We start from the raw sequence: 19,122 nt of genomic DNA on the forward strand, positions 1-19,122 counted from the left end.
CTGTTGATAGTGTCTTTTGATGTACAAGTTTTTAAAGATTTTAAAAAGACAAGTTTGACTATGTTTTCTTTTGTTGCATGTGCTTTTGATGTTATATCCAAGAAATCATTGCCAACTCCAGTGTTGGGAAGCTTTTGTCTTATGTTTTCTTCTAAGAATTTTATACATTTAGGTCTTAGTTTAGGTCTTTGATCCATTTTGAGTTAATTTTTGTATATGGTGTTAGGTAAGAGTCCATTTTCATTCTTAAGCATGTGGATATCCAGTTTTCTCAGTACCTTTTGTTAAAAAGGCTGTCCTTTGTCCATTGAATGGACTTGGCCCCCTTGTCAAAAATCTTTTGACAGTGCCTACGATGGTTTATTTCTGGGCACTCTGTTCTATTCCATTGGGCTATATGTTAGTCTTTATGCTGGTGTCACCCTGTTTTGATCACCATAGCTTTTGTAGTAAGTTTTGAAATTAGGAAATGTGAGTCCTCTGATTTTACCCTTCTTTTTCAAGATTGTTTTGGTTCTTTGGGGTACCTTGAAATCCCATATGAATTTTATGCTGGATATTTCTAGTTCTTCAAAAAAAACATCAGATTTTGATACAAATTGCATTGAATTTGTAGATCACTTTAAGTAGTATTGACATCTTAACAATATTAAATCTTCCAGTCCATTAATGTGGGATGTCTTTCTGTTGTGCCTTCTGAGGATGCAAAACATATTAATGTTCTCATTGAAAAGTAACAAAAAGGTGTTCTCACTTTTGATCTTCTGAATCTGAAATTGTGGGAATAGTTTTAAAAGTAGAGTTATAGTTTGAGACTTAATGCAACTTGATTTTGAGGTTTTACATAATTTTTGGAAGGTTTATTTGTTTCTAATCCTTACATAATTTTTCAGGATTCATAAAATTCCAAGGTCCTTTCTAGTGCTAAGATTGTGTAACTGTAATGCTCATAAAATGCTTCAGGGTCATTAGGTGAAGGCTGTGTGTTAGTATTTTCTGTTTCTGTAGTTTTAATAAATTGCTAACAGAAAATGTTTTTAGTCTCTAAATTAATATATACTTCTATTATAATTTATATGAGTTGAATACACATCAAAGGAAATAGTATATATAGTTCATGTTATATATCTAGTTTATGACTTTGGGGTATATATATGTATATAGGTATCAAGTGATGGGACCATATAATTTTTTTATTTAGTAAATTAGGTAGTATAGATAAAGATATCTATGTGGAAAAAGTAATTTCAGCTGTGCCTCCGCATAACACACACTTAAAACAGACATTTGAATACATTGTACAAGCCAGGCAATGTGTTAGGTGCTGGAGAGATAGAGATAAAAGAGTCATAGCTATTGTTCTTGAGGAACTTATAGTCTAGGGGGAAATAGATTTGCACATACCTACTATAATGCAGTATGATAAGTACATAGTAGGAGATGTGAATGAAGGAACAAGAAAACATTTGATGGGAGAGTAGTTAATTTGATCATGGGTGATGGGGAAGACTGATGATGGAAAGTACTGAAACTAAGGTAACCATGAAAGATAATTATGCATTTATCCAGTAGACATAACTGAGGAGGGCACTCCAGGCAGAAAGAATAGAATGGCCAAAGTCATCCATATGAAAGGTTGTGGCAAATTTGGAGAATGACTGAATATAGGCTTTATGGATAAGGGAGTATCAGAAATAAGAGCGCAGGAAGGTAAACTAGAGCTAGATCTTATTTACCAAGTAAGCAATATGGACTTGATCCTGTGGCATTGGAAAATATTTCCTTTAAACAAGACTGCTATGTGAAGCCTTTAATAAGTTGTTGGGAAAGAGAAGAAAGCTGAGCCCAAGGGAGAATAATCGAGGAATGAAGTGAGAAAAGTTTATAGAGTGCAAAATAGGTGTGGAAATATAATCAGGTTTGGGGGCTTGGGGCATGAATAAAGAGATGCTTTGTCCTCTCATTTCAAGCCAGCTGATGCTTATTTTACCACTGTCATGTGAAAAGCATCATAGTCAGCAACTCTGAAAGGTAAGAAACTTTTTTGCCTTCTGGGAGTTTACATTCTGTTAACAGGAGAAAATATACCAATGACTGTATCCTTTGTTCCTAGGACAGTATTTGACACATTGAAAGGTGTTCAGTCAGTAGCACTTTCCAAAGATTGCACAAAACCTCACCGTCAAGTTAAAATCAAATTGTATTAATCTCAAACTGTAATTCTATTTTTTTAAAAATGTAGTCTCGGGGCTTCCTAGGTGGCACAGTGGTTGAGAATCTGCCTGCCAATGCAGGGTACACGGGTTCGATCCCTGCTCCAGGAAGATCCCACATGCCGCGGAGCAACTAAGCCCGTGCGCCACAACTATTGAGCCTGTGCTTTAGAGCCCGTGAGCCACAGCTGTGGAGCCCATGTGCTGCAACTACTGAAGCCCACGCTCCTAGAGCTTGTGCTCTGCAGCAAGAGAAGCCATGGCAATGAGGAGCCCGCGCACCACAACAAAGAGTAGCCCCCACTCACTGCAACTAAGAAGGAAGCCTGCGCACAGCAAAAAAGACCCAACACAGCCAATAAAATAATTAATTTTAAAAAAATGTAGTCTCAAACTGTAATTCTATTTTTTAAAAAAATGTTCCCACAAGTTCTAGGTTCAGAAGATCAAAAAGTAAGAATGCCTTTTACTATTCTATGAGTTTCACAAATATTTTTTGCATCCTCAGTGATTAATGTAATACCCAAAGTTAGTGCTGTGTTATACTGCTTTATATCAAAATGAAGAAAGGGAGAATGGAAAAAAGTGCCATACAGATTTCCTTTCACATGTGCTCTACTTAGTGGCTAACACTCAGAATGGGATTTCTGGATATACCTACCAGTAACTCAAAGAGAACTGAATCTAAACCCAATGGGAAGAGCATTGAACTAAGGAAAAGGCTTGCCTCCCTGCTTTAAACATTATTCTTTGAGTTAAGAAGGGAAGTTGAGTAAAGCATGTTCCTTTTTGAGTTCTAGTCACGTAGAAATCAGAACTCTCAAACCTTTATCCTGTCTATTTCATAATCCAGCAAGCTACCAGCCACCATTCAGTATTTTTGGAGAGAAAAAAAATTTTAGTCAAAATAATGCAGCAGTTCTCAAAGTGTGATCCAGGAAAAGTGAGATCCCAGAAAAGTGAGATCCCTTGTATTGTTTTAGGAGGTCAATAAAGTCAGTCTATTTATACTAATTTCAAGATGTTATTTGCTTTTTTTCACTCATTCTCTTACAGGTGCACAGTCAGGTTTTTTAAGAAGTTACATTATATATGATATTGCAACAAATTGAATGCAGAAGGAGATTTGGAATTCCAGACCCAGGTATCTTATATTAAACCAGATACTGAGATTGCAAAAATTTTAATCAATGTCACTCTTCTCAATAATTTTTTTAGAAAATATAATTCTTTTCCATAAAATAAGTTATTTATGTAAAACAGTGGATTTGTCACTACTGTTTATGAATAAATAGATATTTCATTTTTGTTTTAATTTTTAATAAAAACCTAATCAATAGGTATAACTCACATAAATGAAAGTTATTTGAGATCCTCACTAATGAAGAGTTTAAAGGGAGTTTGAGACTAAAATTTTTGAGAATTGCTCAAGTAATATATACCTGTTGAACTCAATTGGGAAAAAGTATGGAAAGAAAAAATAACCTTAGTTGCCCCTAATTCCACCACTTAAATTAGAAATTAGAATTGAAATTAGAAATGAGAAAATGTTAATATTTTGGTATATTTTTTCTAGTAGCTTTTCTTAGGATAGCTTTTTTTTTAACTACAGAATTCTAATAACATTAGATATAGAACTTTGTATCCTTTTTTTTCACTTATGTGCTAACCGTATATCCATGTTATCATGTAATTTCAAAAAAAGTTTAGTGATTCTAAAATATTCTATGTAGTGAATACATTTTAGTTTATATAATTTTATCTTTTATTGATTCTACTTTTTGACTGAATCTTTCATTTTGCAGATACATCAGGGCTTATATGTAGGCATTGTTCATAAATGCTATTTTATATTTTATTAAAATGCTTCCCTTCAATTAAGACTTGATCCACTAAGCTACACTTTGAAGACAAAGAGGGTAATATGCTAAAGAAAATTTTAAATTGTCCTGAGTTTTTAATGATATCAGACCACATGGCAAACTATCAAAAGTATTAGGACTTTACGTAACTCTTTTAGCCTGTATCATGCTGTGGAAAGATTAAATGAATGAATTTAAATCACTTAGAAGAGTATCCTTTACATTGAATTCAGTGTTACCTATTTTTATTTGCTAGATCATATTTTAGATTTGGCTGTTAATTTTAATGTTGTAATTCAGATATACAGATGACCAACTGTGAATATTTTCCCAGGTTCCATACCTGTGTCTCTTAACAGCTTGCTCAGCATTTCTGTATCAGTTGCCTACTGGTGCTTTAAAATAGATACAGTGTGATACACTGAATATTGACCTGACTAAGCTTGTCATGTCTTTAAAATATCTTTACTTCTGTCTCATACTTATTGGATAGTTTGTCTGGGTATAAAATTCTAGCTTGGAAATCTTTTTTTTTCTCAGAATTTTGAGGGAGTTTCTCCATCGCTTTTAACTTTCAGTATTGCTGTTTGAAAATTCAAAACCATTGAATTTCTGATCTCTTATATGTGACCTTTTGCCACTTTCTCTGAATGTTTACAGAATGATTTCTTTGACTCAAGTGTTGTGATATTTTATTATAATGTATCTTTTGGGGTCTGTTTTTATCCACTGTGCAGGGTATTATTGGATCTTTTCAGTCTGGAAACTTCCTTGAAATATTTGGTTTTTGATTGCCTCCCTTCTCTTACCTACACCTCAGAACTCATCTTTAGTTATCAATTTTCTGTCTTTTTTTTCCCATCACCTTGCCTTTTTGCTTTGCTCACTTTTGGAGTGATTTCCTTAACTTTATCCTCCTGCTGTTCTATTGAGGTTTTTGATTTTCTTGTATTTTAAGTTCTTGGAGTATTTTTTTTCTCAGAAAAAAAAATTTTTAAGGTAGTGTCGTGTTTTATTTCATGAATATGATGGCATGACTTATCTTTCAGGATATTAATGATAGTTTGGGGTTTTTTTTTAAGTTTTCATGTCGTTACATAGTCTCTTTTACTTTAAATTTGACTGTATTGATCTTTTTTTTTCATATTAGAGGCTTTCTTTAAAATATCCAGTGATTCTTAACTGACTATTTATATTTTAGAGTCTTACCACTGGTCTTCACTGTATGATGGTTGAACTGGAATGATTAATTGCTTAACTTTTGGGGGATTTCATAATGCAAAACCAAAGCATTTGGTTTTTAACTTTACCTGTGCTGCAGCCACTGTAACAGATGATGCTAATACTCTGTCCATAGGCCTTTATCTCCTTCCTTTTCACAAGCTTGTGGTCTATTTTTATTCCCAGTGTCTGTCTCCTGAGGCTTCTTGTGGTAGCGCTGCCCTCACACTGCTGGATCCTGCTTTGCCAGTGTACTGGGAAATTGGAAGTGTCTGGGAAATTTGTTTCCTATGAATAGCGTTTAACCAGTGATTGCTTGTATGGGTACAACTCTGAGGTATGGCCTGCATTGCCTCTAGTACTACCTTGAGGGATTGTGCTAAAATTACTCACCATGGACTTTGCTTGGCATCTTACCCTTTCTTGACTTCCTTCCCTTCCCTGTCCTACTTTCCTACAAGTTTTTCCAGGAAATACTTTCTAACAAATCATATTTGCACAAATGCATCATCTCTGAGTTTGCCTGGGAACCGAACTTAAGATAACCACTGTTTGGGCTGCATTTCCTTTAATAAGGTATTATTTGGGAGTAAGATTGGACTGAGGTTTTCTATTTTATTTTTGGTCTCTCTTTGTTAGATATCAGTATCCAACTTTTACATAAAAAAAGAATTGGTTAAGTTCTGCTACTTAATTTTCCATAATAATTATGTTTTTTGAAAGATTGAAGTATTTTCTCCAGGAAAAGCCTGGACCTTTTTGAAGTCTGGCTCTTTGACAACATTCTTTATTTCCTCTGAGGTTTTTTGTTCATTTAGGTTTTGTATCTTGAGTCAGCTTTGATTATTTGCTTTTTTAGAGAAATGTGTGTTTCATTTAGGTTTTCATGTTTAATAGCTATTTGTTACATAAAATGCTCTCGTTTTTTTCATTTTATCTGTGAATAGTTTGAATCCTGATTTGAACAAACTGAATGTGAAAAGACACGTGTGAGCTAATTGAGGCAAATTGCTTCTAGAAGACAGTTGGGGAAATTTGATTACAGACTGTGAGTTGGATAAGTCCAATGAATTATTGTTAATTTTATTAGGCATTTGATAAGGGCATTGTGGCTTGTAAGAAAATGTCCATATTTTCAGAGAGGTATATAGAAGTATGTAGAGGTAAGATGACTTGATACCTGGGATTTGCATTAAAATACTTAATCAGGTGAAGAAATAAAGTAAATATAGCAAATTTTAAAATTATAATTCAATTGCTGTAATTGGATATATAGGGGTTTATCGTTATGCTTTTGGGTGTATTTGCGGATTTTTAAAACTAAGCTTAAAGAAAAAAGCAACTCCAAGTTACCCCTCTGATGAAATTAGGGTACATACTTGTTGGCACATTCTCTCCTACCCCTCCCCACTCCATTTTTATTCACGATATGTCCTTTTTGCCTAGGTATCTTAGAGTTAAATTACTATTATCATTTTATCCTATGTAGCTTTTCTTTCCACGATAGTAACATTTCTGCTTTGTTTCATCATTACCACACACAGTTACTCCACAGTGGAAAGGATTACAGCCTTTTCATTGTGTTATTTCATTTGTGAATTTGGGTTGTTTGTTTTTTAATTTGAATTTAACTCTCAGCTGGATTATATCGTTAAGTAGGTAATGAACCAAGGGTATGTGGGTACTGAGTCCATTGCATTTTTGAGAGTGTCTTCCTGTTATATAGATTCTTAAATGACAACTCGCTGAATATTTAAATCTATAGGCATGTTTTCTCCCTCAAAAACTTGGGGTTTTGCAGCATTTTTTTTGACATATAATGATACAGAAGAGAAAGCTGACTAATAATTTTTCCCTTGTAGTTCTGCCTGATTTTTTGCCTTTGACTTGCTTGTTTTTCCCTGGATACTTTATAGAGATTTTTTTTTTTTTAAGTGAAGTTCAGGATCTCTTAACCAAGGTTTTTCTTGGTTATATGTGAGACCTTTAAATATTTTGATGTGTAACCTCCATTTCAGTGCATTTTCTTTTATATCTTTAACTTTTTTTTTTCTGTTTCATTTGTTCTATTCTCTTTTGAGAAATGTTATTTCTCTGTTGGCTCTCCATTGCCCATCTTTCATAGCTGTCATTTTATCCACAATTGCTTTAATCTCTTCAGTTTCTAAGAGACTACAGAATAGTCTTATGTTGTTTAAGATTTTCTTTTTCATGGAGTAAGTATTCAGGTCTGTGCTTTTCCCTTGTCTTTTGCATCCTATGTTTAATTTTGTTTCCCACTGTAAGGTTTTTATGTAGGCTCCATATATTTTCTGTTTATTCACTTTTAAATAGAATCAATTCTAGGTAACCTTGCTCAAAAATTGTGTAGTTGAAAATCTCTTTTATTACCTACATAGATAATTGTTTTATGCACCATTTGGATCTTTTCTTTAAATTTTGAGCTAGAGATCTGTGCTGCTGCTGGCTGACAGTTTATGTCTAGTCAGTTAGCTACCTGAGAGAGTTAAATTGGGGGTCTGGGACCTTGGACAGCTGCAAGTAGGAACTTTGTTTCTGACTTTTTAATTATTTTTTTTCCCCAAGACTCTAGGCGTAGGGGGCTTCTCCAGATTGGAGGCATATCATTCAAATTTGTTTGGTGGTTTTCCTGTTTTATTAGGGTGAGTAGTTCACCTTGATAAGAAGTTGGGTTTGTTTCATGGGTCAGAATATATTTTTCTCTGAATAGTGTCTTTTGCCTATTTTTGAATTGGATTGTTTATTTTTTTGCTGTTAGTTTGGGAGTTTTTAATATATTCTACATACTAGTTCTTTGTTAAGTATGTGGTTTACAAATACTTTCTTCCAGTTTGTAGCTTGTCTTTTCATTCTCTCAGTAGGGTCTTTCACAGAGCAAAAGTTTTTAATTTTGATGAAGTCCAGTTTATCAATTTTTCCCTTTTATGAATTTTGCTTTTGGAGTCAAGGCTAAGTTTGCCTAGTTCTCAGTCTTGAAGATTTTTCTACTTTTTTTTTCCTAAAAATTTTATAGTTGCATGTTTTACATTTAAGTCCATGATCCATTTTGATTTAGTTTTTATATAAGATGTGAGACTCAGGTCAAGGTTTATTTTTTGCCTAGGGATGTCCAACACCATTTATCAAAAAGTTTATCTTTCCTCTACTCAGTTGCTTTTGTACCTTTGTCAAAAATCAGTTGAGAATACTTAGGTGGTCTGTTTCTGGTTCTCTTTTCTATTCCATTGATCCATGAGTCTGTCCCTCCACCAGTACTATAGAACCTTGATTTCAGTGGCTATATAATGTCTTGAATTTAGGTTGACTGATTCCTCCTACTTTATATCCAATTGTGAGGATCAGAGAAAACATATAGAAGTTTCAAACATAACGCATCACATACAGTGTATTCATAAGCATTTACAAGTCATATCATTATATAAGATTGATCCCAATTTTATAAGAAAAGTTTGGGGGAAAACTTTTTGAAAATCATTTTAATGTGATTTGAAGAGAGAAATATTTTGAATATGTAAGTGTAACAAATGAATATGATAATCCAGAACAGATTACAAATACTAGATTGGCAACCCTGGCAGGATGTGGTATAAAGGACTAAAATTTAAAAAGCAAACAAGAAACACTGAAAGCCTAAGATTTTAGGGACTTTATTTTGAATTCCATTGACTTTCTGAAAACCTAAAAAACTCAAGGAAGTATTTGCTCTTGTAATAAAGGGCATTAAAGTCTTGGTGAGAGGATGTTAGTGACCAATGGAATGAATGAATACCAACCATAAGAGAAGAGGAGCATTTACCTATATACAAGGATAAAAGATCAGTCTACCCTCAAAGTTTCTGACACCAGTGTGAGAAGACCATGAGTAATGTTTAGAGTTTTAAGAAGAGAGGTTATACTCCATCAAGTTGTGCTTCATGTATAAAGGCGGTAGTAAATATTCTTCAGCCTGTAAGAATGTAGAATATAGCAACAATAAGCACCATTACAAAAATTACTTGCTGAAATCCAGCCAACAAAAATGTGTCGTTAATAAAGAGCTCACGTTTAGAGCAGCTGTGATAAAAGAACTATTAATGAGCGTAGAATCCAATTTAAAATATACTCAAGATCAAGCAGTCATGGGAATTACAATGTAATTTACAGAATATAAACTATAATTTTATAGAATAGAAGTAGTTCACAAAAATTGATTGTTATGGGAGTATGTGTGTATATATATATATATATGCTGACATACATTCTCAAAGCAAGAGATCAATAGGTACTGTCTAAATTTGAAACATATAATAAAAAATAAGGGCTCTGTTTTATGTTTTTCGTAATCGTTAGAGGTATTGTTTAGAGGAGGAGGGGTCACATAAATGTTTAGCTGATGTTCAAAGTTAATTTAGATACATTTAATTTTCCTTTTTTCTATAAATTCAAATAAATCTAATATGTTAAACCTTTAAAGTAGCATGAGTAATATAATCCCAATTCTATAGCACAATGGTTACAAATCTGAATTCTTGATTCAGATTGCTAGTGTGACCCTGGGAAGCTTACTAATATCTCTGTGTCTGAGTTCATCTGTAAAATGGGATTAATAGTCCCTAGTTTATGCTTTACAGGTAATCTATGTAAAGCTTTTATTAGTACAAGGATCAAATGTTAGGTATAATTATCCCTCCTTCCATCTCTGTTATTCATAAAAGTGTTATTCATATTTGTAGTGATATTTTTTAAGAACTTTTATTGAGATACAGTTGACATACAATAAACTGCATATATTTAGTGTACAATTAGATTTTTTCTTATTAGTAATGTATATATGGCAATCCCAGTCTCCCAATTCATTCCCCTAAACCCTCCTCACTTTCCCCACTTGGTGTCCATATGTTTGTTCTCTACATCTGTGTCTCTATTTCTGCCTTGCAAACCAGTTGATTTGTACCATTTTTCTATGTTCTGCATATATGTGTTAATATATGATATTTGTTTTTCTGACTCACTTCACTCTGTATTTCAGTCTCTGAGTCCATCCATGTCTCTACAAATGTCCCAATTTCATTCCTTTGTGCAGCTGAGTAATATTCCATTGTATATATGTACCACATCTTCTTTATTCATTCATCTGTTGATGGACATTTAGGTTGCTTCCATGTCCTGACTATTGTAAATAGTGCTGCAATGAACATTGGAGTGTATGTGTCTTTTTGAATTATGGTGTTCTCTGGGTATATGCCCAGGAGTGGGATTATTGGGTCATATGGTAATTCTATTTTTAGTTTTGCAAGGAACGTCCATACTGTTCTCCATTGTGGCTGTATCAATTTACATTCCCACCAACAGTGCAAGAGCATTCCCTTTTCTCCACACCCTCTCCAGCATTTACTGTTTGTAGATTTTCTGATGATGCCCATTCTAACCAGTGTGAGGTGATACTTCATCATAGTTTTGATTTGCATTTCTCTAATACTTAGTGATGTTGAGCAGCTTGGCCATCTGTATGTCTTCTTTGGAGAAATGCCTATTTAGGTCTTCTGCCCATTTTTTGATTGGGTGTTTTTTGTGTTTTTTTGATATTGAGCTGGGTGAACTGTATATATATTTTGGAGATTAATCCTTTGTTGATTTGTTTGCAAATATTTTCTCCCATTCTGCAGGTTGTCTTTTCATCTTGCTTATAGTTTCCTTTGCTGTGCAGAAGCTTTGAAGTTATATCTGGTCATGCTTATTTATTTTTGTTTTTATTTTCATTTCTCTAGTAGGTGGATCAAAAAAGATTTTGCTGTGATTTATATCTAAGAATGTTCTTCCTATGTTTTCCTCTAGGAGTTTTATAGTGTCTGGCCTTATATTTAGGTCTTTAATCCATTTTGAGTTTATTTTTGTGTATGGTATTAGGGAGTGTTCTAATTTCATTCTTTTACATGTAGCTGTCCAGTTTTCCCAGCACCACTTATTGCAGAGGCTGCCTTTTCTCCATTGTATATCCTTGCCTCCTTTGTCATAGATTAGTTGACCATAGTTTATCTCTGGGCTTTCTATCCTGTTCCATTGATCTATATTTCTGTTTTTCTGCCAGTACCATATTGTCTTGATTACTATAGCTTTGTATTATAGTCTGAAGTCAGGGAGTCTGATTCCTCCAGCTGCATTTTTTCCACTCAAGATTGCTTTGCCTATTTGGGGTCTTTTGTGTCTCCATACAAATTTTAGGGTTTTTTGTTCTAATTCTGTGAAAAAATGCCATTGGTAATTTGATGGGGATTGCATTGAATCTGTAAATTGCTTTGGGTAGTATAGTCATTTTCACAGTGTTGATTCTTCCAGTTCAAGGACATGGTATATCTCTCCACCTGTTTATGTCATCTTTGATTTCTTTCATTAGTGTCTTATAGTTTTCTGAGTACAGGTCTTTTACCTCCTCAGTTAGGTTTATTCCTAGGTATTTTATTCTTTTTCTTGCAATGGTGAATGGGATTCTTTCCTTAATTTCTCTTTCTGATCTTTCATTCTTAGTGTATAGAAATGCAAGAGATTTCTGTGTGTTAATTTTATATCCTGCAACTTTACCAGATTCATTGATTAGCTCAGGTAGTTTTCTGGTGTCATCTTTAGGATTTTGTAGGTATAGTATCATGTCATCTGCAAACAGTGACAGTTTTACTTCTTTTCCAATTTGGATTCCTTTTATTTCTTTTTCTTCTCTGATTACTGTGGCAAGGACTTCCAAAACTATGTTGAACAGTAGTGGCAAGAGTGAACATCCTTGTCTTGTTCCTGTTCTTAGAGGGAATGCTTTCAGTTTTTCACCATTGAGAATGATGTTTGCTGTGGGTTTGTTGTATATGGCCTTTATTATGTTGAGGAAGGTTCCCTCTATGCCCACCTTCTGGAGAGTTTTTATCATAAATGGGTGTTGAATTTTGTCAAAAGCTTTTTCTGCATCTATTGAGATGATCATGTGGTTTTTATCCTTCAGTTTGTTAATGTGGTGTATCACATTGATTGATTTGTGTATATTGAAGAATCCTTGCATTCCGGGGATGAACCCCACTTGATCATGGTGTATGATCCTTTTAATTTGTTGTTGGATTCTGTTCGCTAGTATTTTGTTGAGACTCTTTGCATTTAAATTCATCAGTGATATTGGTTTGTAACTTTCTTTTTCTCTAGTATCTTTGTCTGGTTTTGGTATCAGGGTGATGGTGGCCTCATATTCTATGAGTTTGAGAGTGTTCCTTCCTCTGCAATTTTTTGAAAGAGTTTGAGAAGGATGGGTGTTAGCTCTTCTCTAAATGTTTGATAAAATGCACCTGTGAAGCTGTCTGGTCCTGGACTTTTGTTTGCTGAAAGACTTTTAATCACAGTTTCAATTTCATTACTTGTGATTGGTTTGTTCATATTTTCTATTTCTTCCTGATTCAGTCTTGGAAGTTTATACCTTTCTAACAATCTGTCCATTTCATATAGGTTGTCCATTTTATTGGCATATAGTTGCTTGTAGTAGTCTCTTATGGTGCTTTTTATCTCTGCGTTGTCTGTTGTAACTTCTCCTGTTTCATTTCTAATTTTATTGATTAGAATCCTCTCACTCTTTTTCTTGATGAGTCTTGCTAGTGGTTTATCAATTTTATTAATCTTCTCAAGGAACCAACTTTTAGTTTTATTGGTTTTTCTTATTTTTTTTTTTTGTTTCTATTTCATTTATTTCTGCTCTGATCTTTATGATTTCTCTCCATCTACTAACTTTGAGTTTTGTTTGCTCTTCTTTCTCTGGTTTCTTTAAGTGTAAGGTTAGATTGTTTATTTGGGATTTTTCTTGTTTCTTGAGGTAGGATTGCATTGCTATAAACTTCCCTCTTAGAATTGCTTTTGCTGCATCCCATAGGTTTTGGATTGTTGTGTTTTCATTGTCATTTGTCTCTAGGTATTTTTTGATTTCCTTTGATTTCTTCAGTGATCTCTTGGTTATTTAGTAGCATATTGTTTAGCCTCCATGTGTTTGTGTTTTTTACAGTTTTTTTCCTGTAATTGATTTCTAATCTCATAGTGTTGTGGTCAGAAAAGGTGCTTGATATGATTTCAATTTTCTTAAATTTACCAAGGCTTGATTTGTGACTCAAAATGTGATCTATCCTGGAGAATGTTCCATGTGCACTTGAGAAGAACGTGTAATCTGCTGTTTTTGGATGTAATGTCCTATAGATATCTATTAAATCAAGCTGGTTTATTGTGTCATTTAAGGCTTGTGTTTCCTTCTTAATTTTCTGTGTGGATGATCTGTCCATTGGTGTAAGTGGGGTGTTAAAGTCCCCCACTATGACTGTGTTCCTGTCGATTTCCTCTTTCATAGTTGTTAGCATTTGCCTTATGTATTGAGGTGCTCCTATATTGGCTGCATATATATTTATAATTGTTATCTCCTTTTCTTGGATTGATCCCTTGATCTTTATGTAGTGTCCTTTCTTGTCTCTTGTAACATTTTTTATTTTAAAGTCTATTTTATCTGATATGAGTATCACTACTGCAGCTTTCTTTTGAGTTCCATTTGCATGGAGTATCTTTTTCCATCCTCTCACTTCAGTCTGTATGTGTCCCTAGGTCTGAAGTGGGTCTCTTCGAGACAGCATATATATGGGTCTTGTTTTTGTATGCATTCAGCCAGTCTGTGTCTTTTGGTTGGTGCATTTAGTCCATTTACATTCAAGGTAATTATCGATATGTATATTCCTATTACCATTTTCTTAATTGTTTTGTTTTTTTTTTGTAGGTCCTTTTCTTCTCTTATGTTTCCCGCTTAGAGAAGTTCCTTTAGCATTTGTTGTAGGGCTGGTTTGGTGGTGCTGAATTCTCTTAGTTGTTGCTTGTCTGTAAAGCTTTTGATTTCTCCGTCGAATCTGAATGAGATCCTTGCTGGGTAGAGTATTCTTGGTTTTAGTTTCTTCTCTTTCATCACTTTAAATGTATCATGCCACTCCCTTCTGCCTTGCAGAGTTTCTGCTGAGAAATCTGCTGTTAACCTTATGGGAGTTCCCTTGTATGTTATTTGTTGTTCTTCCCTTGTTGCTTTTAATAACTTTTCTCTGTCTTTAATTTTTGTCAGTTTGACTACTATATGTCTTGGCGTGTTTCTCCTTGGGTTTATCCTGCCTGGGACTCTCTGCACCTCCTGGACTTGGGTAGCTGTTTCCTTTCCCATGTTAGGGAAGTTTTCAACTATAATCTCTTCCAGTATTTTCTTGGGTCCTTTCTCTCTCTCTCTTCTCTTTCTGGGACCTATAATGTGAATGTTAGTGTATTTCACATTGTCCCAGAGGTCTCTTAGGCTGTCTTCAGTTCTTTTCATTCTTTTTTCTTTATTCTTTTCCACATCAATGATTTTCACCATTCTGTCTTCCAGGTCAGTTACTCACCCTTCTGCCTCTCAGTTAATCTGCTATTGGTTCCTTCTAGTGTATTTTTCATTTCACTTATTGTGTTGCATATCTCTGTTTGTTCTTTAATTCTTCTAGGTCTTTGTTAAACTTTTCTTGCATCTTTTCGATCTTTGCATCCAATCTTTTTTCAAAGTCCTGAATCATCTTCACCATCACTATTCTGAATTCATTTTCTGGAAGGGTGCCTATCTCCACTTCATTTAGTTGGTTTTCTGGCGTTTTATCTTGTCACTTCATCTGGTACAAAGTCCTCTGCCTTTTTATTTTCTCTTTCTGTGGCTGTGGTTTTCAGTTCCACAGAACGAAATACTACTGATACTGCTTGATACTGCTGTCTTCCCTCTTGTGGAGGAAGCTATCTAAGAGGCTTGGGCATGCTTCCTGATTGGAGGGACTGATGGTGATTTGGGCTGGGTGAGTGGAGCTCAGCAAAACTTTAATCTGTTTGTCTGCCAGTGGGTGGAGCTATATTCCCACCCTGTTGGTTGTTTGGCCTGAGGCTACCCAGCACAGGAGCTTACAGACTCTTTGGTGGGGCTAATGGCAGACTCTGGGAGGCCTCAGGCCAATAAGCACTTCCAGAATGCCTGCCACCTGTGTCCCTGTCCCTGCAGTGAGCCACAGCTGCCCCCCACCTCTGCAGGCAACCCTCCAACACCAACAGGTCGGTCTGTTTCAGTCTCCTATGGGTTCACTGCTCCTTCCCCCGGGTCCTGGTGCGCACACTATTTTTTGTGTGCCCTCCAAGGGTGGAGTCTCTCTTTCCCCCAGTCCTGTGGAGGTCCTGCAATCAAATCCCACTGGCTTTCAATGTCTGATTCTCTGTGGATTCCTCCTCCCGTTGCTGGACCTCCATGTTGGGAAGCCTGATGTAGGGCTCAGAACCCTCACTTTAGTAGATGGACTTCTGCAGTATAACTGTTCTCCAGTTTGTGAGCCGCCCACCCAGCATTTATGGGATTTGATTTTAACGCGATTGCGCCCCTCCTATTGTCTCATTGTGGCTTCTCCTTTGTCTCTGGGTGTGGGGTGTCTTTCTTGGTGAGTTCCAGTGTCTTTCTGTCGATCATTGTTTAGCAGTTAGTTGTAATTCCAGTGCTCTTGCAAGAAGGAGTCTGTAGTGATATTCACCAAATGTTAATGGTAGTTGTTTCTGAGAGTTGGGATTTGGGGTCGTTTCTTTCTTCTTCACATAGTTCTGAATTTGCTTTATTTTTTTTCTTTTTAACCAATGAATAACACAAAGCTGTTCCTTAAAAAATAAAAATGAAAATTTTAGTTGTCCCAGCACTTTTGCATCTGAAATCTGTATTTTTAAAATCTCCTCAAGTGATTCTCATTATGCATCAGGTTTGGAAAGCAGTTGGCATTGATAACTTACCTGTACTCGATTCTAATTAATATATATTGAAACCCCTGTAATGTGCAGTGTTGTTAAGCAATGTCTTCTTCCAGTCTGGTCTACTTCAGTACTCTTAAGAACTGAAGAGGTGGGGGTGGTGGGGGTGGTGATTTTTGCCAGAAATCTGAGTGCTTGAGGGGGGGCATTGCACTCATATGAGATAGCTCTTTTATGCCAGGAACCATAAGGAAAAATGGATGTATACAGAAATTTAGTCATAAGGCAGGAGCCCTTGAAATTGGAAGGCGATGGGTTAAAAGCAACAGGGATGAGCCAGCACATGCTGAGAATTCTCTGGACAGGAAGGGGTAAGAGTATGACAGTCATCAAACAGCATCACAAAATATTTTAAAGTTAAAAACAAATTCAGTCTTACTCTGCCAGTCTTTATTTACTGTAAGAAATTTGGAGTTATGACGCCTTTTACTTCTCTCAGCTTCATGTTTTCAATTCATGGTACTTTCAAATCACTGACCTCAATCGTAGGTCAAGTCTTAATAACTTACACTCTAGTTAAAGCATGAACAGATAGTTGAATAGTCAGTTCTCTTTGGCTTTTTGAATTTTTTTTAAGCTCTTCATTGGAATATAATTGCTTTACACTGTTGTGCCAGTTTTTGCTGTACACCAAAGTGAATCAGCTGTGTTTATACATATATACCCATATCCCCTCCCTCCCAAGACTCCCTCCTACTCTCCCTACCCCAGTCCTCTAAGTCATCACCCATCGTAGAGTTGATCTCCCTATGTTATGCAGCAATTTCCCGCTAGCTATTTTACATTTGGTAGGATATATATGTCAATGCTACTTTCTTACTTCATCCCAGCTTTGGCTTTTTGAATCTCAGACCAAGATTCTGGCTAGAGCAAGGTCTAATGAACTGGGCTACAATAATCTGGAGTATTTTAGGTTTTCAGAAGAAGCACTTAAAGCAGGAAGAATATTTTTTGGGATTGTAGATTACACCTTTTGAATTATAAGGATTTTGTTAAAGGGAAATCTGAATGGGGAAAGAGGACAGTTGGAGGGAGACTGTGTTGCCCCTCAGGGAAAACAGCAGAAAGACTTGGTAAACTTGTTTCTGCTTTTCCTCTGGAAAATTGAATCAGGGAGTTGAGCAGGACTTATATACTCTTTACCCATAAAGGCCTACCTTTCTGAACTTGAAGTTACGGTAAAGATAGAGCAAAAGAAGTAAACAAGTGCCTGCTAGTTTCATATTGGTAATTTACCTCTCTGGTGTTGAGCAACTTTGCTCTCCACTTCCCCTTTGGGTCGTTCTTCTCAAACTGGAATTACTATTCAAGAAAGGGCCTGAGGTACAAGATACAGGATAAGCATGGTATACTTCCATGGCATGCCAAATTTACTTACAGATTTTGGAATAAATATTTTTATATCAAATATACATGTATTAAGTATGTATTAAATAGGATAAAATAAAAGGTCATTTGAAAGTATTTTTATGTAAAGCTTTTATAAAGTAAATGTTAATGTAGAAAAGTGCGTAAATGATAAATGCAGAGTTTAATGAATATCATGAAGACAACAAACCATGTAACCACTACTCATTTGTTTTGTCTGATTTTAACATACTTTCTTTTTATAAGTGTTTGAATGACCTATCTTTTCCCATCCTTTTGCTCTTAACTTTCTGAATATATTTAATGTGTGTCTCTTATAAGCAGTGTATACTTGGATTTAATTTTTTCTCTAGTCTGGCTGGTAATCTTTATCTTTTAATTTGAATTTTTAGTCTTTTTATAGTTAATGCCATTGCAGATAATGGCATTAACTATAAAATTTGTATTTAAGTCAGTCATATTACTGTTTGTTTCCTGTTTTTCCCACATATTTTTTAGTCCATTTCTCCCTTTTTTCTTGCCTTAAAAATACTTTTGTCTTCCTCTATCATTTAATTTTTTTCTATTAGACTTTTACTTACTTATTTTTACCTTTTCTTAATGATCATATTAGCGATTATAGTATATATTACTAGTGCTTTAAAGTCTGATATTTGTTACTACTTTTACACAACAGAATAATTTTAGAACACTTAAACTCTTTGTATCCTTTGTATCCTTCTCACACTTTTTGTGCCAGTTTTGTCATTTATTTTCATGATAATAGTAATAATACCTTGTGGGAACTTTTTAATGTTTTGTGTAGCCAATGTTCGTTTGTATTTATTTATATATGTAAGTTTTTTATGGCTCACCGTTCCTTTTACAGCTCTGAATTTTCATCTGGAATTCTCTTCCTTCTGCCTGAAGGAAAGGCATTTCAGTATTTCTTTTAGAGTAGACCTGCTGATTATGAATTCATTCAGATTTTGTTTCTTCGAGAATCTTTTTTAGATTTATTTTTGAAAGTATTTTTGCTGGATATAGAATGCTTTCTTTGTCTTTGGTTTTCAGCAGTTTCACAGTGGTGTATCATGGTATCATTTTCTTTTTTTTCTTTTTTAAATTTTTTAATTTTTTTGTGTTTCATAGAGCCTCCTGAATCTGAGAGTTGGTAGTCTTTTGTCAGTTTTGGAAAATGTTCAGTCATTATTTCTTCAGATACTGGTTCTCTTCAATCATATGTCTCTTTTTCTTCAGAGATTACAATTAATACATATGTTAGACCTTATGTTTCTTTTGCTCAGTTCTTTATTTACCATCCTTATGTCTTTCTGTACTTCAGTCTATTTAATTTCTTCTGACCTAGCTTTCAGTTTATTAATTTTTCTCTTCATCTATGTCTATTCTATACCTTATATCTTATTCTTATCATTTAACTTGTTGACTAACTGCAGTTATTAATAGAAAAATCTCTTATCTAAGTCTCCTGTGAGTCAGTTTCTATTTTCTACTCTTTTCTCTGTTTTCAGTCAGACTACTGATTTTGATACCTGATTGTTATTGTGTTGGACATTATCACTACCAAAAAAATAATAATAATTTGAGATTCTCCATAATTTTATATTTAGCCA

At 34.7% G+C, this 19,122-nt stretch overlaps 1 protein-coding gene across 6 annotated transcripts in view; it reads left to right on the top strand.

Annotated features, from left to right (window-relative positions):
- The window catches only part of C1GALT1 (core 1 synthase, glycoprotein-N-acetylgalactosamine 3-beta-galactosyltransferase 1), a 71,281-nt gene that overhangs the window by 9,053 nt on the left and 43,106 nt on the right, over positions 1-19,122 (top strand). For 4 of the 6 annotated variants that reach the window (XM_057733695.1, XM_057733694.1, XM_057733690.1 and 1 more), the window contains exon 2: positions 3,270-3,357. The exons of 1 other annotated variant lie outside the window; for it this stretch is intronic. In XM_057733695.1, coding sequence (XP_057589678.1) covers positions 3,306-3,357 — 52 coding nt within the window. In that variant the 5' untranslated portion in view covers positions 3,270-3,305. Of the gene's footprint in view, positions 1-3,269; positions 3,358-6,243; positions 6,345-19,122 lie in introns of those variants that run through there. One more of the 6 variants, XM_057733693.1, reaches the window with a different exon arrangement.

The sequence above is a fragment of the Hippopotamus amphibius genome, chromosome 4 (assembly GCF_030028045.1).
Source record: "Hippopotamus amphibius kiboko isolate mHipAmp2 chromosome 4, mHipAmp2.hap2, whole genome shotgun sequence".
Classification (NCBI taxonomy): Eukaryota; Metazoa; Chordata; class Mammalia; order Artiodactyla; family Hippopotamidae; genus Hippopotamus; species Hippopotamus amphibius.